The sequence below is a fragment of the Harpegnathos saltator genome, unplaced genomic scaffold (assembly GCF_003227715.2).
Source record: "Harpegnathos saltator strain DR-91 unplaced genomic scaffold, Hsal_v8.6 scaffold467, whole genome shotgun sequence".
In the NCBI taxonomy this organism is placed as follows: domain Eukaryota; kingdom Metazoa; phylum Arthropoda; class Insecta; order Hymenoptera; family Formicidae; genus Harpegnathos; species Harpegnathos saltator.
The window spans coordinates 288,234-313,521 of record NW_020230280.1 but is presented as its reverse complement, the minus strand read 5'-3'; the positions used below and the strand labels follow the sequence as shown (position 1 = coordinate 313,521).

Below are 25,288 nucleotides of genomic sequence, written 5' to 3'. Positions count from 1 at the left end.
TACGTTTTTTGAAGTCGGGTATTAAAAAATTGCTCTTGTGTGGACGCGCACACACTCCCTCTCTCCTTTTCTCTCTCTCTCTCTCTCTCTCTCTCTCTCTCTCTCTCTCTCTCTCTCTCTCTCTCTCTCTCTCTCTCTCTCTCTCTCTCTCTCTCATTGGAAGTGAAAGGAGATAAAACAATAACGGGAAATCAAGAGCTGTTCGAGCGGTCTGAGGTCTGTCGTATATTCATTTAACGATGTTACTTAATGATTCGTGTCCGAGATTACGTCCGGGCTATCGCGGTGCGATCACGGCGCGCCAGCGAGGGCCCCCCTCCCCCCGAAGACACACGTATCTCCTCGAGAAATCGTAAAACAAATCCTAGGAAAATACCGCGGAATGTAAACACACGGACGAGTGAAAACGCTCGTCGATTGATCGATGCTTTATCTATTTCGGAAGGTCGACGGTCCGATGCTCGACGACGCGTTGATTTCGGCCCATTGCGGTCGCGCGATAGATAATCACTATTTAGCCGCCGACAGATAATCACTCTATAAAAGAAATAACTCGGTCGACCGACGGGCTAAAGTGCTCGCGCGTGCGGACAGTATGACGACGTTCTTCATCATTTCCGTGCTACTTCTGACCGGGCGTCTCGTCCACGGCGTTACGGGTAAATCGTTAGATTTATGGTTCTTCCGCGGTTCCACCCTTTCTCTGTAGGGGGACTCGGCTCCCTCTCGCTCTCGCAGTCTCCTCTATCCTCCCCTCTCGCCCGCTTCTCCAATCTCTCTGTCCACCCTCCTCGTTCGTGCGGTCTCTCTCGCGTCCCCGTACAGGAGAGCGCGCATCCCACCTTTCGTTTGTTTCGAAATTTATCGAGCGTTAAGTTTCTCTATGTTTTTTTCCTCTCTCTCTCTCTCTCTCTCTTTCTTCGCCAAGAGAGGAGCAAAAACGAGGTCCATTTTCGCCGAAAACCAACAACCCGTCGCGCCTCGTTCTCCGCGCTGCGGGGGTGCCTTCGAACAACGAGGGTGTGCGCGCTCGATCGAGTCCGTCAGCGGACCCTCGAGAGAGGAGGGGTAGGGGAGGGTGGATGTGTATAGGAGGTCGTGCGTTAATCGGGCCACGCGAAACCCCGTGTACTTGCAGAGGACGTCGTGACTATGTCGGGCCACTCGGCGAAGTTGACGGCGAGATCGGCCGAGAAGGCGACGAGGTGCATCCTCGAGACTAACCGGGGCGAAGTGTTGGAATACACGCCCGACGATCGCGAAATTAGAAGGGACATCAACCGTGTCGATTACTCCAGCGGCGACGGGACGTGCTCGCTCAGCATCCGAGAGGCTAATAGCACTCACGCAGGTGTGTGGCGAGTGACGGCGTACTCGCTGGCGCCGCTGGACGAGCGGCGGGCAAGAAAGAAGACCGATATTCGCGGTGACAATCGCACCGGCGACGCTGCGAAAGTGTTTGCGTTCAGGCTGTATGTTCAGGTAAATCTCGCTCGTTACGTTGCCTCGCGTTCAGCTCCATTGCGACTCGCTCGTGTATCGACCACCACGTGCGCGAGGAGACGCTCCGCGCGACGCTGCGGACTCGCGGGGGTATGAATTGTGCACGCGAAAGCCATCGCTTCCGGCCGCCTGGGACCGTCGCGAAAAGAAGTAGCCAAGTCCCGTCGCACGAGCGTCGATGAAGTGGGTTACATGAGAACGTGTGTATTTTAGGAGAAGGTCGATTTGCCGGTCAAGCATGTCGAGGTGTACGACGGCCACTACGTAAATATCAAGCACCCGGACGACTTTGAGAATCTCACGGCGTGTAATTTGACGGGAGCCTGGGTATGTTAATTATAAACTACATAAATAACAAAGATGCACGACGACGAGAGGTAACGATCGCGATCCTGATAAATGTCCGGGCTTTAAGGGGATGACGAGCTGCGCAAGCGTCTGATAATGTGGGAGCGATTGTTCGAATGTCACGTTCCCGTCGCGCACATTGAGCAACGTTCCAATGCATGCTTCGCGCCTACTTAGATTGCGTAAAAGCAAAGTCGTAAGTCTGTGCAAGCGATAGGACTTGCGGAAGAAAAAGTCGGTGCTCTATCGGCAAAGTTTTCGAATATGGCATCCCCTTAAATTTCCGCGATATATTCCGACGGAAACGCAAACGGGCATTCGAGATTCCCGGTAAGGAGAACTCTACCTGTCACGATAAAATCGCGAAACAACATAGTCGTTTACGGTAAACATGGATATATGTACACCGTAATCAGTTCATTTCACCCCTTGTCGCTGGTGCACGCGCGATTCAGAGGCAGTCGGTGGATCTGCTGGCGGAGACGCGAGACGATTTTCAACTTTTCGGTCAATGCGGCGTCACCATGAAAGTACACGTCAACTCGAGCGGCTTCTGGGAGCTCGTCGCGGTCGACAACGATTTCACGTTGTACATCGCGAGCTTCGACGTCGCCGTGTACCATCTGGAAAAGGCGAAACAGCCGAACCTGGCCAATATGGTGAGTCTCGGTCGAGCTTCATACTCGCTTTAACCGTATCATCCAAGTCTGATATCCGAAAGTTCGCGACCTCTCCCCCTGTTCCCCTTTCTCTCTTTCTCTCTCTCTCTCTCTCTCTTTCTCTCTCTCTCTCTCTCTCTCTCTCTCTCTCTCTCTCTCTCTCTCTGTCTCTGTCTCTCTGTCTGCCGCAATGCGCGACAAAAATTTCGCGAGTTGCGCCGGCCATATACGAGAGGTATTTTTCGGAAACGATCTGTGAAAAAGGGCGGGAGGGAAAGAGGGGGAGGAAGAGAGATAGAGAATCTCGCGAAGCACCGGGATATTAGCAGAATATATAATCCATTTTATGGAAAATCGCGCGAAATTTATCATATCAGTTTTCGGCTGCGCTTCGCGTTATCGTCGCGTCCGTCGATGTCGATTGTACATTTGCGGGATCGGATGAAAATTTGCAAGCGGACAGACGTGCATGATGAAATTAATATTGCACAGTCGGCGCCGCCACGTAACGCTACACGGTGAAAGAAAACAAAAAATCCCGCGTGTTTATTAAACATGTGCGACATCCGAGACTGCTCGCCGAAAATGCTCATGTATTTATCAGCCATCCATCATTATTCATCAGTCACTCTCGCAGAGATCGTAAATCAAGCAAATCCATAAAATACACGTCGTCCATCTTTGGAAAGACCGTGATGAACGCGGAGGATTTTTTTTATTTTTTTACCGAAATATGCGCGCGATAACAGGGGTGATACAAAAGTATATAATGATTTACTTGTCTCTTTACTTGTCTCGGGCGCGCACACACATAGACGCAATTGCACGAATAACCGATACCTTTTAAGAATATCGCGCATCGATCTGGCGTTTAGGAAGCAAATGGATCGGGACATTGAAAGAACGGGCTAAGTTAGAATTGAAGAGCAAAACTAAACGGGAGAATAATGCGGCGAGTTAACATTTTTCCGGGGCTCGGTTTGCGGACGAAAAAGAGCCGAGAATTGAGATAGATCGGACGACGAAGCGAACAACATAAATCATAGGCGCGAAAATGTGCTCGCCGCTTTCGTCGACGATCGAAAGAGCCATTCGCGCGATACGCTCTTTACAAACTCCCCTCGGAGAGTCCCCCCCCTACCGCGAGCCCGGGCCGTCGCGTTCCCGGCAGCTGGTGCAATCGCTGCCGTTGACGCCGGTCGTGGAGTTCGACTTGCGAATCGACTCAGGTAGCGAACATTGTACGTAAGTATATCGGCTTATGTCTTATCGCTCGCAAGTTAAGCACCATCCGGCTTGCGGTAAAAGTGGGCGAGATCGAAATCGGGAGCGTGCATTTACGGTTACTAGATTCGATCATCGTTCGGGATTACGGCCAACTGGGCAGTTCCCTCTCTCTCTCTCCCCCCCCCTCCGGATACGCGGCGTTTTATCGCGACAATTCGGCAGAATCGATCCGCACGTGTCGTAGCGTACGTCCTCCGGAAAACAAAGTAACGATCAAACGCGGAACTACATGAGCGCGCTGCTAATGGCCCACGTTTCCCGTCGGGATGGTCGAGGTTTCGCGAATGGCGCTTTGGGAATCGCGACCGAGGCTCACTCTCGAGCGATCGCCGACCGTGAGCCGATGCAACGACGTTTGAATCCACCGAGAAAGGGGATAACGAGGAGGGGTGAAGAGGCCAGACAGGGAGTCTTACGGCGGGGCGGAAAATAAAAATCGCGTTACGCTGCTACGTCATCATCGTTTATTTTTATATCCGTTTTTTCGGATTAACGGCAGCTCGTGCGCCCGCAATGGGGAATTGCGTTGTAACGACGCGCGATTGAATTATTGAGTCGTGAAATATAGCGCGGCAAATACCGTCAATAATTTAATAGTTTATTGATAATATTTATGCGCGCACGTGTGTGTGTCTCTTCCTCGAATCGGTGTGATCGCGCAGCCGTCAATTATTCACACACACTTGCGGCGTATCTCGAGTCTCCGCGGGAGAAAAAAGAGGATTCGTCTGCGATCGTGTATTCATGATGCTGAACACGCGACAAATCGTCGATAATTTTACAGTCGATTATTGATAATATTTGTGCGCGTGTATATGTCTCTCTCTCAAATCGGAGTGGTCGCGCAGCCGTCAATTATTCACACACACTTACGGCGTATCTCTAGTCTCCGAGCGAAAAAAAGAAGACTCGTCTGCGATCGCATTTTTATTTATGATGTTGCATGCGCGACAGATCGTCGATTCCTTCGGCGAATTGACCGCGTTAATAAATTCTCGCGACGATTTCGCATAATGGGCCTGTTCGTCCTCCTCTTTTCGTTTACGCACAGCTGCGAAAAATTATAAATGCCCGACGGATGGGCGAGCAAAGAGCGATTATCTCGGCGATCGTCCACTTTTCCCTTAAAATTTCCCAAAATTTGGCGCGCCGGCGGTTGCGCGCGGGCGGAAGCACGTTGCAATAAACTGTCGCAAAATAGCGGCGTAAAAATAAAAATAACGATCCGGCTGCAGGCTGCACGCGGCGAATCGCGTTCAGACGTCGCCCGCCGAAATGCCGCTCGCTTTCAAAAAGGGAGCGAGAGGGAGAGAAACAGAGAGAACGAGAGGGCGAGATAGCTAGAGAGAGAGAGAGAGAGAGAGAGAGAGAGAGAGAGAGAGAGAGAGAGAGAGAGAGAGGGAGAGAGGGAGAGAGGGAGAGAGAGAGAGAGAGTGAGACGGAGAACGGCTCCAGCTTTTAGCGGAAAAGTGGGTTCACGTGGGACGTGCGGAGCCCGGCGGGTCCTGAATGCGCCGAATAATCTTCGATGTCGCTAACGAGAGTGCACGCTGCCGTTTACAGGGACGGCTTCCGTACCGAAGTTGTACCAACTCACGCCAACTTGCTATAATAGACGGCTAACGAGATAGCCCGGGTTGAACGCGCGAACTATCGCTGTTTCAAGGAACACGTAGCTATCGTTAAATATCGATGTAACAAATGTTAGAAAAAACGAATGAAGAGGTGCTTGTAACCTCGGTACGCACACGCTACTCGCTCGTTAGTTCCAAGAGGAGAATGTCGCGAGATAGACAGACGGATAGATGAATAGGCAGATAGGCGGATAGATAGATGCAGAGGAGAATAAAACCAGACGAGGCTGAAGAGAAAGAGTTGCGCCGTTGTGTCTTGAAACGTTGCGCATGGCGGTGAGAGAATCCACGTTATCATTGTTGCTAAATGGACTGGCGCGCGCGTGTAATCGGCTGATCATTTCGTCGGTCGCGGTGGATCCCGCGAGGGGAGATCGCGAGCGGGAAAATCCGAATTAGAAATTGATTTGGTGTTAGTGCGGAAAAAAGAAGGACAAAACGAAAGCGCTCTTGCGGTGCCTCGGAAATTAAATATTTTTCAAATCTCCCGGTTCGCGTGTTTCGCGCGCCGCGAAAACCCCAGTGTAACGCGCGCGCTCGCGATAAGATAACAATCGCGATAACTGGATCGCCCTTGTGCAGGGGCGCGATAGGTAATTAACATGTACATACACGATGAACTTGACCGCTTGTTATCGTTACGCAAGATCTGATCAAATTATTGGTACGGCTGGTGCAACGGATGCACTTCGTTAGTATTGTTTCTTCATTTGCATATGCCGCGATCCACGATCTCTCTTCTCGGCCTTTCGATCCGAAATCTTCATAGACCAATTATGACTAGACGTCCGTCGACTCGCAGCTCACTCCTAATTAATCGGAGAACATGAGATCTCACTTTTCTTGTATACTGCTATCGAAATCTCGTAAAGGTTCTCTCGAAAAGTTCAACGCTAATATATCGATACTCCACTGTTAAGATGATAAAGAAAAACAGAAAACCTTGCAGCGAATCACAGTGACACACTCGGCAGATATATTCAATTAACTATTAAACTACTGACTATTCGCAACAACCGCAATGTGCATTTACAAATTAATACATCTGATAATGTACATTAATTCACACAATCACATACATATCATTTACTTCGCATTGCACGATTCACCTTTTTCAGTGCAACGAGATTCGTTAATGGTAACGGGATCTCTGAATTATTCGCGCCGAACAAAGTAATGAAACGCTATTTGAGATAGAGACAACGAGGAAAAGAGAGAGAGAGAGAGAGAGATGAGAAAGAGAGAGAGAGAGAGAGAGATGACAAGGGTGGGAGGAAGAGAGAGAGGGAGATGCGGCGCTCGTTAAGCACGAAATTGTACACTAGATTGTAAAATCTAATAGTTACGTGCTAGCATGATATAATCAGCATCACGCAAACGCATTAATTAATCTCATTACGAATTATGGCCGATACAAAATTATCGACAAATATGCCTTCACAGTAGTAATTGGCTTTCCGAAACTGCATTCGCCGCGCGTTGCCTATTTAGTAAATACCGCGCGCGGATTGCGCGCGCGCGCGCACGGTTCATCCGGGGATTATAGATATTTGGGGCATATTGATTGCCGATATTAGATAACGGATACCTGAGAAGCCGTGCAGCGTACGCGCGTCATTGTACGATGACACACGGCCGGCCGCGCCGGCTCGCTCCTCCAATTATAGCGGTCAGAAAAAGAAGTCGGCGGGGTAAGATTCGCGGAAAATCAGACGCGTCATTGCGTTTCTCGCGCGAGATATTACATCGCGTTTTCTCTCTAACGCTAACAAACACACTTGGCACGTGCACGTGCGAGCCTACATAAATCAACAGGGACTCGTCATCGCCGCGCCGCGCCGCGCCGCGCCGTTACGCTTCATTTCACTAAATAACGTTCGATCCCGGCGCGATCTTGGATGGATAGTTCCATTATTGGCTGTAACAGCTGGAGCTTTTTTCCCCGGTAGCTGGTCCTGCAGTGGATTCGCGGCAATGCGGGCGTGATCAGACTTCCGGGCAGACCGAAAATTTGCCAAATAGTGGATCCCAGCGGCGCGATCGTGGCGATGTCGCGCGGCGAGTGTTACCATTATGTGAAAGTCGTCACCGTTCTGCACGAGGGGGTATGGCTCGCGCGTTACAATGTCCAGGGGATGCTGGAGCCTGTCGAGGAGCGATTCAGAGTTGAGACCGCTGGTAAGATTCTCGTGAGGGAAAAGATCGATTGCCGCGCGGACGACGAGTCGTGAGATGTTAAAAGTAATCACGTTATTTTCACGTGGTGTTTGTGAATTTTGAGTTAAACGCGGACAACGAAGGTCCGCAAAATTCTGCTTAAACTCTACTTAAAAAGTTGGGGAACGTTAAACTCAATTTGTAATTCAATCTCAACATGTCTGTGTCGATTACAAATCATTTGTTGCGGACATGCGAAATTACACATTTACGATTTAACTCGGATGAGCGAGAAAAAAATAGAAAAAATATTATATTAATTTATTTTCTTATAATTATCTTCACAGACAATTAATCAATTTATTGAAAACTTTATTAAAAATATTACTTCGTTAAAACGAATCTTCGTCGAAATTACTGGTCAAGACGAATCGGTCAAGAACGGTGTTGCTCAGAGAACCGGCGAATCCTTGTTCCAAGTTGCGAAAGTCTCGAGTAGAAGCCGGCAAGAGAGCCGGCGAACTATCAATAGCGAAATTCGATTCAATTGAGAAAGAAAAGAGAAATAAAGAGATCGTTCTTTCAGATAAGATAACTCTCAATGCTGGCGTCAATTATACGGAAAACGCCGGTGTCAGATTGCTGTGTCGACTGGAATCGCGCAGCACAATTTCTTTGCAAACGTGCAACTTCGTCCGACCCGACAGCAGGACGATCTACATAACGCCCGTGGTCGCTAACGAAAGGTAGATATGCAAATCGAAAGCTCGCAGTGTTAATTTACCGTTTTGATAATGCCGCGGTTAATTTCACGTGAAAACTGGGCCCGATTACGCCGGGCGTTTCGGAAGGAAAGACGGAAAAAAAAAATAACGGATAGAAAAGGAGGGAATGAAAATGAAAATGTGAGAAAGCGCGAGATAATACCGTGTCCGGCGAATTTTTCGACGTTTCGGCCGGAAAAGCATGAATGATTCATCAGAACTGCGAAACAGATACTCCGCCTACATTAGCCCCGTGTATGGACACGCGAGCAAGGTTTTGGAATGCGGAATAACAATCCGGGAGCTCGCGAGCGTCGATTATGGCGCGTGGCGATGCGACCTTGGCGTCGGGTTTTCTCCCGATATGCATGGATCCGTGCTTCGCGTTGACCATCCTGACTCTCGCGAGCACGGGAACACCGACGCTGAAGGCAGAGCGGTCAAAACCAGGGCGGACGATGTGCACGTGAAGCGCGGTGACCCGTTCACGGTAAATTCACGACATCAATCTCGAACGACTCGCGCGCGGTGTGTCGTCTGCCGGGATGGACGCGGGAAGAAATCCTTTTTAACTCGTAGAATAATCATGCGTGCGAAGCAGAGAGAGGGAGAGAGAGAGATTACAAGTATGAAAAACTTGGAAAAATAGAGGTTCGACTTGACGTCGGATTTATTCGCTGACGCGCGTTGACGTGATTATTCGCGGAGAAAAAGTGATGGAGGAGAATAGAGAGAATTTCTCCGCACCGAGTACCGCTCTCCATCTTCTCCGCGAAATGCTCGGCGATTAAGCAGATTAATTACGCGTCGTTGATGGCTCGTGTGACATGACAGACGCGAATAAGTTCAATCGCTCGCTGTTCGCATGACGCGTTACAAAATCGAGGAAAATTCCTGGTTCGGCGTTTTCTTCCTCCCGACTAGAAATTTTGATCAGGTTCACCTAACATTGATAAGGGTGAATGAAAGGTAATCCTAAGTAAGTCAGTCCTTATACCTAACGACAAATGAGTAAGGAAGACCTTTATAAGGTTATAATGATTGGGTCCACATTAGGACCTTCATGTACCAACCTAGTGTATGATATAATATGATTCAGTTAATCAGCTCCTTGTCGGGATTTTATTCATTGTACCTACTAATATGATTTGCATTATCAAGTTTTAACAAAACAATTTTTGGGTATCATTTCCAAATATAAAGATGTTTGCATTGAAAAAACACTTCAGATCACTCGAATATATTTGTAAAATGCTAGAAACTATTCTTTTTTCAGCAGTCAATAAATAGTTGTAAAATTAACGTGACATGCAACTTTTCCCTTTAACACTACTTTATGTCTCGTCACCTTCTGATACTTTATGATCTTATGATATTCATTTTATGTTTCTTTCCCGAAACATTTTACAAGTATGCTCAAGCGATCTAACATATTATTTCATGCAAATAATTTTGCATGCTTTTTATTTGGAAATGACATGAAAGAATTTTCAGCGTGTCATTTCTTATTTCTAATGTCATCATCCAATCTAGCCGTGGCGAGTAATCAGGAGCCATAATTTGAAAAAAAAAAACGTAATAAGGATTCCGTAAGGCAACTCAATAAGGGACCTGACTCTATGAATCCTTACTAAAGTCCTGATATCCACGCTGCGTTACATGACTTACTAGGACCCGATAGTATTACCTTATTGGGACCTGATGTCCAAATGAGGTTAACCTGATCAGGACCATGGGATAAATTTCTAGTCGGGCTGTTTGCTTCGAAGTTCGAACGTTTCGTAGTCTCGCGAGCCGAGCCGAGCCGAGCATTACGGAGCGAGGACGAAGAGGAGGAGCGTCTTATCCCGCGGGCTGACGACACATTCGCTCATCATAATCGCCATCATCATCGATGAATTCAGCATGAGAGCGCGGCTTTCTGACCCAAGCATGTCTCGTACCAGATCAAGTGCGCCGTCGATTTCGCGCTGGATTATTGCTGGCTGCGGAGCCCGAACGGAACGGCTTACTCCGTCGCGCAAGACGAGGACGTCCAGTACGCTCTGCATTACAAAGGCGACGGCCTCTCGTACGGCGAGTGCGGAGCGCAAATTTCGGCGTCCGTCGACTCCGACGATGGACAATGGAGTTGTTTCATGGGCGTGGTGGACGGCGGCGAGAAAAACGCGACGGTGTCGGTGACGGTGACAGGTTGGGAAACACTCGACAATTACTCGATCCTTCGACCTTAAATCGACCGCTTCACCTCACTCGCGGCTTGTTTGTAGCTCCACCGTTACACTCCAGTGTTCCGAGGAACGTTTTTAATTTCGTATTTAATTCGAAGGCGACAGAGCACGGTGCGCCCGGTAGCGTCTGCCGTCTTTTTTTTGACCTTAATCCGCAGTATTACTATTATTATTATCATTGCGATATTTCCCGTAAGAAATTGCTCATATCTAAGAGATTAATCCCGGCTAAAAACGAAAGTCGGAATTCCGGAATATATCATCAACGTCGTTACCAGCAGTGAGCTTAATAGCGCTTCTTTCATGCCGCCAACGTATAGTCGCGAAACTAATTAACTAAGTAATCTCGAGATGAAGAGATAACTAAGTTATTTGCCGAGATGGCCTGCAAGCGCGCAACGCTTGACAAGTTCCCACCTAATGCAACGGGTTACTTAAAAACCGCTAATGTCGCACGGTTGACGAAGCAGACAAGCGACCGCGCGAGGTTACCTTAATAATGTATACACATTTACGCCGTACGGCTCACACAATTCGCTCTCTGCGTGCGCATCTCTCAAGCATTATGTGAATCTCACGACGCGTTACATTTCGGCGATTTCGCAGTCGCGCGCCTTTCACGAGCTGAGCTCAAAGGCGGTTTTACGACCGCCGCCGCTCGTTGTTGCGTGAAAACACGTAACCACGTAAATGTGGCTTTACGTTAACGCAATTATCAAGCTCAACATTTCACATTTCTCTTTGTAGCTGCAACAGATAGCGGACGTGCGCTTCGTTCTTTTTCCCTTTTTGCATATTTTTCTCCTTTTGTATTATCGCACAAACGCCTTTCTCGCAGACGGACTTATAAAGTCTTATAAAGTCCGTATTTCCGTTGCCTTAAAATGCACAGAGTAACACTCAAAAGCGAGGGGGGGGGGGGCGCGAGAACAAGTAAAATAGGGCGCGATTCGCGACGATATCTCGCACGAGCGCACGGACAAATCGATGGAAAACGCGCGACGCTTTCGGTCGCTTCGCTCGCTCTTCCGTGCGCTCGCGTTTTCGCGCTTCCGACGCGAGAGAAGCGAAATTACATGTCGGTGGCGACGCGTCATTAGACATTTCCTTCCAATGAGGCGCTGTACAAACGGCTTTTCAGAAAGCTACCTCGCGGCCGAGCAGACGGAAATAGCCGTCAGCCCTCGGAACGATCCAGTTCTGTCTTGCCACATCCTTCCGCGTATGCTGGACAGAACAGTTCATTACTGCCGGTGGATCCGGCCCGACGGATATGGAATTTACAATGATATAAGCCATCGATATACGGCCAACAGCAGCTACTCCCAGTGCAGATTAGTCATCCTGAGTAAGTACGATGGGCACGGGCCGCGCTACGTGCGTACTAATGTAACAAAGTCACAACCTAATTGCCATGCCGCGTGTGTGCTCACTTTGTGTGTGTCTCTCTCTCTCTCTCTCTATGTTTGTGTATGACACGTCGTGTATGTTGTGCCGAACGAACCGCGCATAGATCACTATTACGTTAATATTAATTAACGACACGTCGTGCCACTCGCAAGGCTCGCGTCGTTTTCGATTTCAATGGACGTCGCGCCGTCCGTCCGTCCTTCCGTCCATCCATCCATCCATCCAACCACCCATCCATCCCGCGCATTTTACTCGCGCGCCCTGGGAAATTGTGCGCGGGTAAACGCGTGTGCCGGCTGTAACTGCAGTATACGACACACTTGAGACGATCTTCATGGAATTTTAAGAGGAGACAGATTGGGCGAATTATTTAGCGTGAGAGGTACGTTCAGAAGGTAGTTTGTTCGTGAAATGCAAGTGACTGTTTAGTCGTTTAACTCAAAATAAAACGATATCATTCTTTCGGCTCATATCAAGATATATTTAAAAATATCTTTCCTTTCCTCTGTTTCTCTCGTTTCTAATATAACGGAAATAAGCGAGAATATGCGCCGAGAGACCAAAATCGTTATTTCAAAGACTGAACGCTATTTCGACAGAGCGTAACATTTTTAACGTGCAACAATTCAGTTGAGTTCAGTTCAATATATGGCTCCGGACTGCATTCAGCTTTGTCCATACGCCATTTTCCAGTAGTATGAAGATAAAAGAAAAACAGGGACAACGCATACATACGCAGTCCCCACGATCAAAAAATATGCCAACTAAAGACCAACGTGCAACAATGACATCTCAAAAAGGATCGATCCCGCCGATCAGCAGCGGACAGCTCCGAAATATCGCCTCTTAAACAAGCGTTTATTCCGGACTCGTCGTCCAGTTACACGAGAATCTGTCGCTCAAATAACTTTCGCGGATGGATTATTATTACATCGGCCAGTAATTAACGGCGCGTCGCGATTGCCGTTCGCGCAATGCACCTACCTCGCTTTCAATTTCGATATCGTCGTTGATTATTTCAATATTTCGACCGAATAACTCCGGATAAACCCGCCCGCTCGCCGCCGCCGCCGCCGCTGCCGAACGCGTTACATTAATAATAATTAACGACACATCGCGATTGCAGCCGATTATGCGTTCCTTCCTCCTCTCCCCTCCTCTCCCCGCCCATCTCCATATTCCGACGTTACGCGCTTCCGATCGGTGGCGATATTTCAAACAAACCGGACAAACCAGTACGACCGCCGCCACGGCACAATCCCGTTCAAGACGAGCTGCGAGAACGCGTGACGTCGCGCGCGAAAGTTACGCGCGCCGAATGCATCAGCTACGTGACCAAATTACAGCCGAATACGGGAAGACACACGGAGGGCGAAAGATTACAGCTTACTTTGAGCGGGCACGGTCGAATCCGCAGCCCGGGGAAATCGCGAGCCAGCGAGGTGGCGGGCGAGTCAGCTCGGGTCCGCCGTAAACACTCGCCAAATGGAACTTCGGACCAGCGGACGGGCGAACGAACGAAGAAGAGGGAGAGAAGTGGAAGAAGCGCGCGTGCGAAATTCCGTACTCCGAAAAGTTCCATCTTTATATGCCGGAATACCAACTACTTGATATACTCGGGCGCACGCCCGAATGAAATCGATTCCCGAGGAAACATCTATAAAATACGAGAGGACGCGCGCGCTCGCGCCCTCGCCCCTTCACCCCTCTCCTTCTCCGCTTGTCGTCGTTTTCTCTCCTCCTCCTCCCCCCTCCCCTCTTTCTCTCTCGTGTCCTCGGGCGAGAACTCGACGAATACTCGCGACAACTTGTCTCACTCGGCCTGGTCGTCCCCGGTCTCGCAGGAGTTCCTCTTCGTCCTCGTCCTCGTCCTCGTCCTGCTCTTCCTCCTAGTGCTTCTGCGCTCACGCTTCGTGATTCACTCTAGACTATAGTTCGCAAGAGGACGAGGGTCGTTGGACATGCGTGGCCGGTCTCGCGGGAAGCAACGGCCGGCTGGAGGAGGCGTGGGCGCACATCAGGGTGTTGCCACGCGCGCACAAACTGAAGATAGTCCTGTGGTACACCAGCGTGATCTTGGGCGGCGCGGCGCTGATGCTCATTGTCACGTTTGCCGTCAGCTCCAGCGCGATCCGCAACTTGCCATGCGGGAGGAAAGTGCCGGTACTTGAGGCTCCGCGGCAGCGCGCACCCTCGAGTCCATTACAGACCAAGTTTCCAGTCATACAGAACTGGAAACAATGCGTGTACTGACGACGGTGGATGAGTCGTCGTCCATTAGTCGTAGTCTTATCGCGAAATGTCGATTACGCGATTACGCGATAGTGCCTCATGCCAGGAGACGATGACTAATCCGGGAGGGACGCTCTCCGGGCTGGTCGGAGAAGGTGGATGATTTACGGCCGGTTGGTTCGCAAGCTGTTAATTTTTACACACGCGACGTGTCGTCTACTGAACTTCGCTCGTGACGCATTTCCATATTGTGCGCTGTAAAAAATATATCAACTACGAATTATATATATATATATATTAACATATTATCTACAAATATATCCGATATACGTAAGTAATATAATAACAATCCAATGTATATAACATATACGCGATGATTACTCGCGCGTCAAAGAGTTGGAATAATTTTGTACACTTTAACCAGACACACGTGTCGGGTCTGAGAAATGTGGAGAAATAAAATACGAGATAAATCGACATGACATGTCGTGGCGCGACGAGAAAAATGAACGATAAAGCGTGCCGTGCAAAATAAAGGAGAGACGTGAAGCGCAGCGTCTCTGGCTATCCCGCCGCTGCTTTCCCTCGCGTTTGTGCAAATCCCAAATTAAATCCAATCCGATTCCCGCGATCTAGTTTCGAGTCGGTTTCGAGTTAGCTCGCGGAGAACGGAGAGCTTCGCGGTCCGGAAGTCCACTGTGTGCGGAAACGTGTAACTGCGTAAACTCATTCCTGGACTCGAAAATCTCAGGACCCGGTTCACGGGACCTGGATTCGCGCCAGTTCGTTCGAGGCGAACGCATGCAGCTTCCTCGGCAGCGGCCACGCGCTCGCGTCTGTGCTCGTTCCGCGAGTCATAATCGCGCGGTACGTCGCGTGAGACGTTTCCCGGTGAAACAGAAACCAACCGTCTGCCTGGCTCCGTTCGCGAGAGAGCTGCTGCTCGAGTTATTAATCGCGGCCGTGCAGTCCTTCGCCCCCGCGCCGTCGCCGTTGTCCGTTGCTCTCTCGTCGGGAAACCTCCGCCTTGCGACCGGAAGATTCGCTCCGAGGCTGCCCTTCCGTTCTCAGAAGCCGGGGTCGCGACTCAAAAGAATTTCAATATTGATCCCCGATTCCCCGCGTGTCTGGCAGCCTCAACGAATCAAAGTCCATCCTGTAATTGGAAACGGCAGCGGTTCGTTCGGCTGGAAGATTCACGACTGAATTGCCGTAGGAACACAATTTACGGTGGCGCGCGCGCGGGGGAGTGGAAAGAAAAGGGGCTATCTCCGCCGGCGCCGCGCCGGTGTAACTTTGATATTCCGTCCTTGAGGGAAGCCGGATATGCTAACGATCTGTAAAGACAGAGTGAGAGAGCGCGCGCGCGCCACCGGAAGCGCGGAAGCCGAACGGAGATTCGTGTCTCTCGCTGTTGGTATATCCTCCGGATAAATCGCGAGGGAGAGCGAGGAGAAGTCTTCGGCCACGCAGTGGTCCGTGAGTGAGAGCGGAGTACTCGTGGAAAGTGTCCGAAATTCTCGAGTCTTAAATCGATGCCTCTCGACACTGATGTTAATATCTGGTGTTAATCAGTCGGCGAGATCGTTGGGGTTTAATATCGTTTCAACTTGTAATAATTGTGGTAACAAGTTGATCGGCTATATTTTTTCAAGCGATATCGGCCTTTCGCGTGCTCTCTCGATCATGCGAATTCCAGGAACAATGTCGCCATGAACTAAATTGATCTCGATTCCTAATAACACGGCCATGGACGGAATACATCGACATCGAGAAAATCGTCAAGTAAGGACAAAAACGCGCGAAGCGAGCGTCGGGAAACAAAACCGACAACGATAATCCGAGCGTCGGAGTCAATCTATTTGTATCGACGAGAACGAAACGCTGGGCCGAGGAAAAAATAATTTCAATGCAGACTGCCGTTGACAGTTTTCGTTCGTTAAGGACTGAATTTGTAAGCACTCGATTTCGTGAAACTCGATTTTCTTGTTGGAACTGGGAAAAAAATAGGACGGACCTCGTTCTCTCTTTTCCTCTCTCTCTTTCTCCCCCCCTCTCTGCCTCTCTCTCTCTATATATATATATATCTCTCTATCTATGTCCCTCTCTGTCTCTCTCTCTCTCTCTCATCCCGGCGCAAACTCGAGCGCGAGCGCGAGTTCGCCCGCGCAACGACAACGGCGACGACGATTTCGGAGCGACGGAATTATTTCCGCTCGCAGCGAACCGATAACGAGTTATTGAACTCGAAGGATGGAAATTGTTGTTCGTCGCTCGCGCGAGAAGACTGGCGTCGCAATGCCTCGCCAGTGCGAACGTAACGCTACGCAAGACGAGCGAGCGTGGTGGAATACGCCATCGTCGCGGTTCGAGACGACGAGAAATTAATTAACCCCTGCAAGAACCGCGTCGCGAATGTCTCGCGCTCGCAATGTGATCGACTTGTTACCCTCGGCAGAGTCTTTCTACAAAATCCCAATTTCAAGTTCGATCAACGGTCAACACGTTATTTACACGTTATTCTGGCTCGTATTTTCCGCATCTGGCGACCTAGTTGTAATTTTGACACGGTTGCATTTTATAGAGCCGAATAGGGTAGAAAAATAAGGTAGAAACTGAAACTGATTAATTAATCGCGTTGTTTCATATCTGATTTTTCCCCTCTATCGCGTCATATCGTGGCAACGCTTTATTTTTATATTCGACGGTTAATGGATTATGCAAATAAACGCGAAGGGAACGAGATACAGCTGCACGCGCGCGCGCGCCGATATCGATTTTATTCTTCGCCATATTCCGCGTTTCTCGTCAACGTCGACGCGTTATCGCCTATTGGTTTACCCACATGAACGTATCAAAGGTGTTCATTAACGTTCACATTAATAACGCAATTTATATGTAAAATCTCGAAGGAGCGTATCAAACCCAAACAGATTCTTTAGCAAGTCAAAGCTAGTTCTGCGTTCGTTAGTTACGTGTCATCGCAACGACGAATAGATACGCTCGCGGATAGGAAGACGTAGGAAGGGGGGGATTCCTCGCGAGGGGAGTCGCTTTGATTTCGCCGCTTGATGTCTGGGAATGCGCGAGAACGCGTTACGCAAACGCGCGTTGCTCCCCGATTGTGGATTAACGCGCGAGTCTGAGGCCGCAACCTGCAAAGACATCGACGAGGAGCTTCCGCGAGAGATGCCAATAGATGAACGGAGACTAGATTCGCTTTGTCTAAGACATCTTCGTAACAGAGTAGTCAGAAACCAAATTAATTGTCGATTGTGTAATACAAATCGCAGTGATTAGTAATTATTTATAGAGAGTACAATGACGTATTCGCGCGCACGCGCGGATTGAGACGTCAATTCTCGAAACGCGCAAATATCTTTCGCAGTCCGCTTAATGTTCCGTGCCGTCCCACGCGCTTCTCTCGCGTCTCGCAACACTTCACCGTTCAGAATATATCTTTTGCGAATTCGCTCGCGATGCTGCCCGCTGCGAAGTACCGTCCAAGTACCTTCTTACACGGTTGACCTATACAGATTTTTTTCCACGTCGCAGGATATAAGTTATAGCGCACTTTGCTACCAACGCGACCAGCGCGGAAGCACTTAATCAGCCTCCTGTTTAGCCAGTCGTAAATTATATCTTGCGTTAATAAGCCAACGCGCAGAGGGTGAAAGGATACGATCACGCGCGCGGGCACGCACACACACACACACACATACGTGCACACAGGTGGGCCGATCTGTGCGGTAAACTCTGGCGAGGGTCGAATGATCGTCATATCGAACGATATTTCGCACGAATCGCGAGCTCCCGAATCCAGAGGGCAAAGTTTACTTGTCGAATTTAATGTTATCGCGAAGTGCCCAAAATAACAATTGCACACATCATACATGTATTATTTCAATGATAGAATAACAGAGCAACAGCAAGGAGCCGACTAACGCTTTCCGTATCTTTCCGCGATTTTTACATCTCTTTCTCTCCCTCTCGTCAAAGATTCGATATTTCCACCGTCATTTTATAATATTACTGTGAGAAAGGGAGAGAAAGAGAGAGAGAGAGAGAGAGGAGAGGATATGCGTCGCTCGTACGGTAACAAACAGAACAATATTTCTATTTAGCGGAAAAGTAGAATTATCCACCCCCGTCGCCCGCGCAGTTGGCAAGCTGCAATCTCGCTAACTCGATTCCATATTAACTCGAAATGCACTTTCCGTCTTTGAGTTTACCGCGACGTAAGGCTGCTTCGGTCCTAAGTCCGTGCGCGCGCGTGCGCACACACGTATACACCCGCATGTCCTTCCCATACATGCATCCATCCATCCATCCATCCATCCATCCATCCATCCATCCATCCATCCACCCGCCCTCCCTACCGCCGCCTCACGATTCCCCCGTCACCAGTTTCTGCGTGCAATAATATTCCATTTGTGCATATGACGATTATGCGAGCGCAGACAATCAACGTGCGCGTGCAGCCTCCTCCCGCGAGCGATTATCTACCGCTCTGCACTCCGTGGACCCTACATTCCTCCCTCTCCCTCTCTTTCTCCTACCCTCCCTCTCGCCGCCCTATAAGGGATTCTCACTCGCGGCATCTCGTCGCATCGCAATAACAGCCGGTCGTTGCGCGTGCCGCGAGATAATAATTAAGCCCACCTCGGACGATTTGTCATCCGCAACGGATTCCAGGATCGCGAGATCCTGCTTGCCGAGAAATCCTCGAAAAACACCGTAATCACCAATCACAGATATATTGTTAAATTAATTCAAAGATGGGGAAGGGAATTATCGTAACGCAGGCGTAAATGTTATGTTTACTCGGAGAAATGACAAATTGATTTTTATTTTTATTGCCTTTTTCATCATTCTTCCAAATAAATGTTGAAGCACCTCTAATTCACGAGGTGTGAAAGAGCGTCGGCCAGACGCGCGCAACCCTTCGAGAATTTCGAAGGGAATCGCAAAGTTCCCTGCGCGAGAAACGCAAGCGGCGCGGCAGTTAAATGAAAGACACAAATCGCCGGATATTTCCCGACCGCCCTGGCCCCGGTCTTACCGGGGCTGGTTGAAATATGTCGTAGTAAAGGCTCTCGGCGCATCCCCTTGTACACGGTGCGTAGCCCGGTCGCGGCCTGTGCGGCGGCGAGTTTCAGATTGCGGGCAACAAAAAGGAGACGACGGCGAAAGATTGCCGTCGGGCGCTCGTGCGCTCCAGTAATTTTGCGGGATTAATATTTAATATCCCGAAGGGCGACGAGAGAGAGAGAGAGAGAGAGGGAGAGAGAGAGAGAGAGAGAGAGAGAGAGAGAGAGAGAGAGAGAGAGAGAGAGAGAGAGAGAAGGGAGCCAAACGAGGGCGAGTAGTACCCATTCCGCCTCCTGCGATTCTCCTCTCTCCCCGAACAGATCAGGTTTCCGGGTCTCTCCTTCCCCATCTTCTCCTCCGGCCACCTCCTGCTTCCTGCTCGACCGCGATCCCTCTCACGGTGACGTTATCTGTGACAAGGGCTGACGTGTGCACCCCTGATACACCGGCACTCCGAACGGGCGCGACCCTTGACCCACTACTGTTCCAGACGGCGCAGCGCGAAACGACGAAACGACGAAACGATTCTCGCCGAGTTCTCGTTTCATCTCGTCGGATCGCCGAGATGAGCGGGACGCTCGATGTTATTTGCGAGCGTCCCACTACGTGCTCCCGCCGTGCTTTCAAACCTTTCCTCCCTTGTCTCCGCAATCCCTTGTGATACCGCAATCATGACGACGACGACCATCCGTCCGTTTGCCGTCCGTACGCCGTATCCGCGCTGTGTGCATTATTGCGGACGAGTCGTGGCGGATATTGAAGAAACGCGCTGCCGAAGGTAGTAGCGCGACCTGCGAGCTTGCGGCTTAACAGAAAGAGTGTATCGGTGTGTATGATATTATGCCGGGCATGGCATCGTCTCGAGCAGCAGCGCCAGCGGAGAACCGCCCCGCGCCCGCGCCGGGTCAAAGCAGTCGGCGCGACGACACGCGCGATGCAATTGGCAGGTAACAACGCGGCAGCCGCAGAGCGGAACATGACCCGGCCCCGGGTGATCGCGGTCGGTGACATTTAAAACAGATCTTAAAATTGTCTGGCGCATACTTGCGCTTGACGGGTTAATTCGAGAGAGACACCGGCGGAGAGAGAGAGAGAGACGTGTTCTGAAACACAACGCGAGCTATTCTCATCGCAGAGCGCCGACGCTTTTCCGCGACCCAGATTCCATCTCGCGATTCTTCGCCCGACGCGATTAACGCCGCGGGTCGTTCGCTGCAGCTCGCAGCTCACAGAACTCTACGTTCTGTCGATTCCTCGTGCGAGGTATCGTCCGCAACTTTCGCCGTGCGAACTCGCGGAAAAAGCCACGGGGGTAATCGACAGGCCGCTCAGAGCCGCGCGGAACATCCCCGAGCTAATCGCACGATTCAAGCGCGCTGCTCACCGCCCGCGCACTGCTGCTGCGTTCTCCCGTCATGAGAGCCCTCTCATTCTTGCCATTCACTCATAAACCCGGCCGCAGAGCTCGATACCGAGAAGTTGCCGGAGACGAGAACGGCTGCGCGAATTTCAGTCTCACGTCCAAGCGCTGCACAACCGTCCGAGGCCGGCGAGCCGGCTCGCGCTGGCCGGCCGGCCACCCCTTCGTCCGTGTGCGGCTTTTGTAAAATGTTGGCAGACCACACAGACCGCGAGAACAAGCGCGCGCAACGCGCTCGGCTCTCTCCCCGTTTCAATTACCTAATTGAAAGTGACGGCACGCCGGCAGGACCTGCCTGCCTACGGCCGGCCGGCCGGCCGGTCCGCCCGCCCGCCGACCGACCCTGCTCGTTTTCCGGCCTTGTCTCATCCACCCTCATCTCGCTTTCCGCGCGACGATTCCGCCCCAGATGCGTGTAACCTCCGATAAATTGTTCCGCACCTAGAGGCCTCTCCGCCTCCGTGCACCGGCCAATAACTGTTAAGGATTCCCATCTGCTTTGTTCCCGGGCACGAGCCCGGCCCGCCGCCGACCAACGAAGGCAATAAAGCGCCTGGCCGGGCTTTGCTGACGCGGGTGTCCGCGGCTCCGCAATTACAACGCACGCCTCGTTACACGCGCGCGCGCGCGTCGCTGCGGGGGTGATACGTCTCTTTCTTCCTCTCTCTCTCTCTCTCTCGCTCTCTCTCTCGCTCTCTCGCTCTCTCTCTCTCTCTTTCTGTCTCTCGCTCCCCCCTTTCTCTCTGCATCGGTGCCCCGGCTTGTCCCAGTGGCGTAACACCAGCGCGGTTTCGACGGTTCAACAAGATCGGCCGATCGTGACCGCATCTCCTCTTCATCGGGGGGACGAAACGCACACTTCCTCCTTGTCCTTTCCTTCCCTCGAGTGCACGCGCGTCTGTTCTTCTCGTCAAGAGGAGGAACAACCGACCGCAGGGTTTCGCAGGGCCCTCTTGAGATTCCTCTCACAGTCCTTCAGTGCGAGCAATAATTTCACGTTGAATATCTTTCTTCGTTCTTATTAAAATGAGATACTTTTATTCATCCGCTTGTTCCTTCGCTCAGTGATGTCATGATGGGCTCTGCGAGTTGATTAAACGATTGATATTCATCTGTTAGTTAAATTGGCGCGTCGATGGGCGCGTCGAGCAAGTTTCGCGTCGGGAAAGTTTCGTGAAATGCCAAGTTTACGCTGAACTCCTCGGTAATTTTCGCGGATTTTTCGCGCTCTGTCTAGAAGCGGCCCTGTTACGTGCGCAGACACGCATTCACATCGCGGAATCGAACACGCGGCACATCGTTAGCACTCCAGGCGAACGGCCCTCTTGTGCTTCCTCCTCGAGTCCTCGCTCGCAGGCAGGAAAGTTTTCCACGTAGCCTAGCGGAAATCATCCCGCGGCTTGTTTGCCCGCCTGATACGACAGTGGTAACCGATGGTGCGTGTGCACGCGGGTTCTCGAGAGCTCGGAATTTCGAAATTCCCCGAAGCTCCCTTTAACTACGCTGAGAAAACGGCTTTCTGCTCATAAAACCGGGATTTAGCGCATTACGATATCGCCATAGAGCACCTTAGTTTTTCCTTTCACGGCGAGTCTCTGGCAATTCTGAGAGCGATTCGGATATTTTTATTTTTCGTATATACATGTACGAACAGGTCGATGCGACAATTTATTGAATGATTTTTTATACTATTAGAACAATATGTTATCTAGCTGTGTGACTGTATGTATATTTTTTACACATCGATATACATTTACATTCTTTTATTAGAAAGAAAAAAATCAATCTATATATCTGCAGAAAATTTTTTAGTTTTTGTGATTGACCATTTTATTTGGAACTTAGATTTTACCGCTTACACTTTTCCATTGCCTCGTCTGCTCTCTTATCTTTTTCTGCTTTCATTGCATTAAAAAGTTCGTAATAATTAATATGGAATCTCTCGTCCTCCTTCCCTGCAACTGTCCTTCCGCATCTCTCCCTCCTTGCGTAATTCCTTACCCTGCATCTCTTTCTCCCTACATTTCTTTTTCTTTGAACTTCTTTCTACTTCCCTGTCTAATCCCTCTTCCCATCTCTTTGTAGATTTTGATATATCCGAGTTGGAGGTTTTGCGCCTTTTTTAAAAGAAAATTCCGATGCCGATTGCATGTATATACCTGTCGCTCCCTAATTTGTCTCATAAAATAATTAAAATAATTAAAAATATTTCGCATTAAATTTTATATTTGCTGCTTTCAAGAAGCAAGTGTAACGCGTTGAGCGAGACCACTTTGCGAGATCTCACGACGAGGAACATCATCACGGAATCGTCGATCTGAGAAATTATCCGAGAAAATGATTAAGCAGCAACGAGTACGCGGCTTAAAACGGAAGTTTTCATAAATTAGTCGCCCGAACGCCCACGAGAAACTCCGGGAAACTTCCTCTTTATTGCCGGCGCGAAGTTACCCTCGCAGACTCCATAGTCTCACTCCGTCTCTGGCGTCGTACACACGTGTCGTTGGCCCTGAAGAAAATAGACAGTTCTGCACGACGGATACGCCTCTCAGCCTAAGAGCCGGCATAAAAATTCGCGTCAGGCCACGCCAGCCGTAACAAGAACACGGCAGGGGTGTGAGAGAGAGAGAGAGAGAGAGAGACCGGGGGTAATCAAGAAACTCCGAGGAAAGGAGTAGAGCTTGGGCACTCTTCGCGGGTCGGCTCGCATTAGATACTTTTCTCTCCAGCCGCTAAAAGCGCGCGGGGGCTACGAAACGAGAGACAGCTCTTTCTCCACGCTCGTCGGGCCGGCAAACGAAACGGCGAACGGAGATGGAGGCGAACAGTAGCAAACGGACGCCGTGTACACACATCGCCGAAGGAAGCATACGTGCAGCAGCGTTTTAACGGACAGGACGAAGCCCCGACGGCTTCCTCGTGACGGCTAAAATAATCTGCCCGGCTCGGCCGCGAGGGAGTCCCGCGGTGCTTCCGAGATTAGATTTGCTACGTACTCGCGAGAGAAAGAGAGGGAGAGAGATACAGAAAGGGAGAGCGCGAGAGTACGAGTTCCCTTTTCGCGAGGGAGGGCGTCGGCGATAGAACTGATTTTTATTAAATTCGTCGGCGCGCGATATACAATTCCGCTTCGACGGCAAGATTTATCCTCGTAGACGAGGAATATTTCCGCGTCCTTCGCTGTTCTTCGTTCCTCTTCCCTTTTGTTCTTCCTACTCGCTTCTCTCTTTTTTTTTTTTTTTTTTTTTTTTTTTCTTTTCATCATTCCCTCTTCCTTTTTTCTGGCAAGAACACAGAGCGCGTCGGAACGAGGAAGTGAAATCTCTTGGCTCTTTAATCCTGAGTTTGGCGAACCTCCGGCGGAGCGAATTTCAAATTGCGCATTACGGCGAGAAATATCGCGCAGAGAATACGGAATTCACGGGCGTATCGGTCACAAGCGTCTCGCCAAGATTGAGATTAATTATTGAAATCTTCTATCAGTTATGGAAACTTTACATGAACGTTGTTCGGCGATCAATATAAGCGTCATGTATTCACGTCATCGATAATAAGAAGATATTAACTGAACGAGTGTTGGCGTAACTAGATATATCGAACTTGTTCGGCGTAGTAGAAACGAGTGCGCGACCGAGCGTACGTTGCTATTATCTCCATAACAAATTATTATTTCGGTATAAAGCGCCATCGTATAAACTCGCGAAAGCGCGATTATCACGCGTACACACGAGAGAAGGGATGAGAATCTGCACGATAATTTTTATTCGATCGACGGTATTATTTTTGACGTTCCGTCGCTAGCGCGCGACACAAAACGCGTAGAGGCGCGTGCGGAAGGTGGACAGAGAGAGGGATAAGAGAGAAAGAAAGAAAAAAGGGGGCGATTCAGCCGTTATGCGATGGTGGTGACCGGAGGTCGCAGAAAAATCGATAGTTTATATGCACTCGGCCCGCGCGGATTGTAATCGTTAAATGTGAACAACGACTCGACGTTTCTTCCTATAAATCCCGTGCGCCATTTGCAGTAAAGAATCACACGGCTGTCGGCGTGCAAATGTTTACGAGCTGCGTTTGTATCGGGTGCCAATTTCGAGGCGCGCGAAACCGGTTTCGCAACGGATTAACCCACTTTAATCCCGCGCGCCTTTATTATTCCTATTATAAATCTCTATTACAATCCGCGGACGCGCGCGCGTGCAAAAGGAACAAAAAGAAACGAATACCGCCTGTTTATTACGTTATGGGTGTCGCGTCGCGTTTTATCTCTCTCCCTCTCTTTTGCATGCGTGCATACGTTGAATTTTTTCTATCAGCGATTTATACCATTATAAGTTCCTGGTCGCGAGGAAACTGCACCGTCGATTAATTATATCGTTAAATATATCACGTATAAATAAATTCGTGCGCGAGTGACAAAAAAAGGCAACTCGACCTGCCGGCGCGATGTGTAATTTATTCCGCTTCTTTTTCTACCTGGTTTTCCCTACTGAAACCATACCACACACACACACACGCACATACATACTCTTCTCATTCAATGAGTCGTAGAATA

The 25,288-nt window shown here is 49.8% G+C and overlaps 1 protein-coding gene across 1 annotated transcript; it reads left to right on the top strand.

Moving 5' to 3' along the window:
* Positions 1 to 570: 570 nt before the first annotated feature.
* On the top strand, positions 571 to 14,789 carry LOC105185008 (uncharacterized). Its single transcript, XM_011144191.2, has 10 exons — positions 571 to 659; positions 1,139 to 1,482; positions 1,717 to 1,830; positions 2,307 to 2,510; positions 7,381 to 7,609; positions 8,175 to 8,334; positions 8,584 to 8,842; positions 10,299 to 10,545; positions 11,725 to 11,931; positions 13,921 to 14,789. The coding sequence occupies exons 1-10, from the start codon at positions 596 to 598 to the stop codon at positions 14,244 to 14,246; spliced, it is 2,154 nt and encodes a 717-aa protein (XP_011142493.1). The 5' UTR covers positions 571 to 595; the 3' UTR covers positions 14,247 to 14,789.
* Positions 14,790 to 25,288: the final 10,499 nt, after the last annotated feature.

Excerpts from the sequence above, each read along its gene's own strand:
- LOC105185008 (XM_011144191.2), top strand. The coding sequence starts at position 596 with ATGACGACGTTCTTCATCATTTCCGTGCTACTTCTGACCGGGCGTCTC. Across the intron at positions 1,831-2,306 it reads GTAATTTGACGGGAGCCTGG|AGGCAGTCGGTGGATCTGCT; the intron begins GTATGTTAATTA and ends CGCGCGATTCAG. Across the intron at positions 11,932-13,920 it reads GTGCAGATTAGTCATCCTGA|ACTATAGTTCGCAAGAGGAC; the intron begins GTAAGTACGATG and ends GATTCACTCTAG.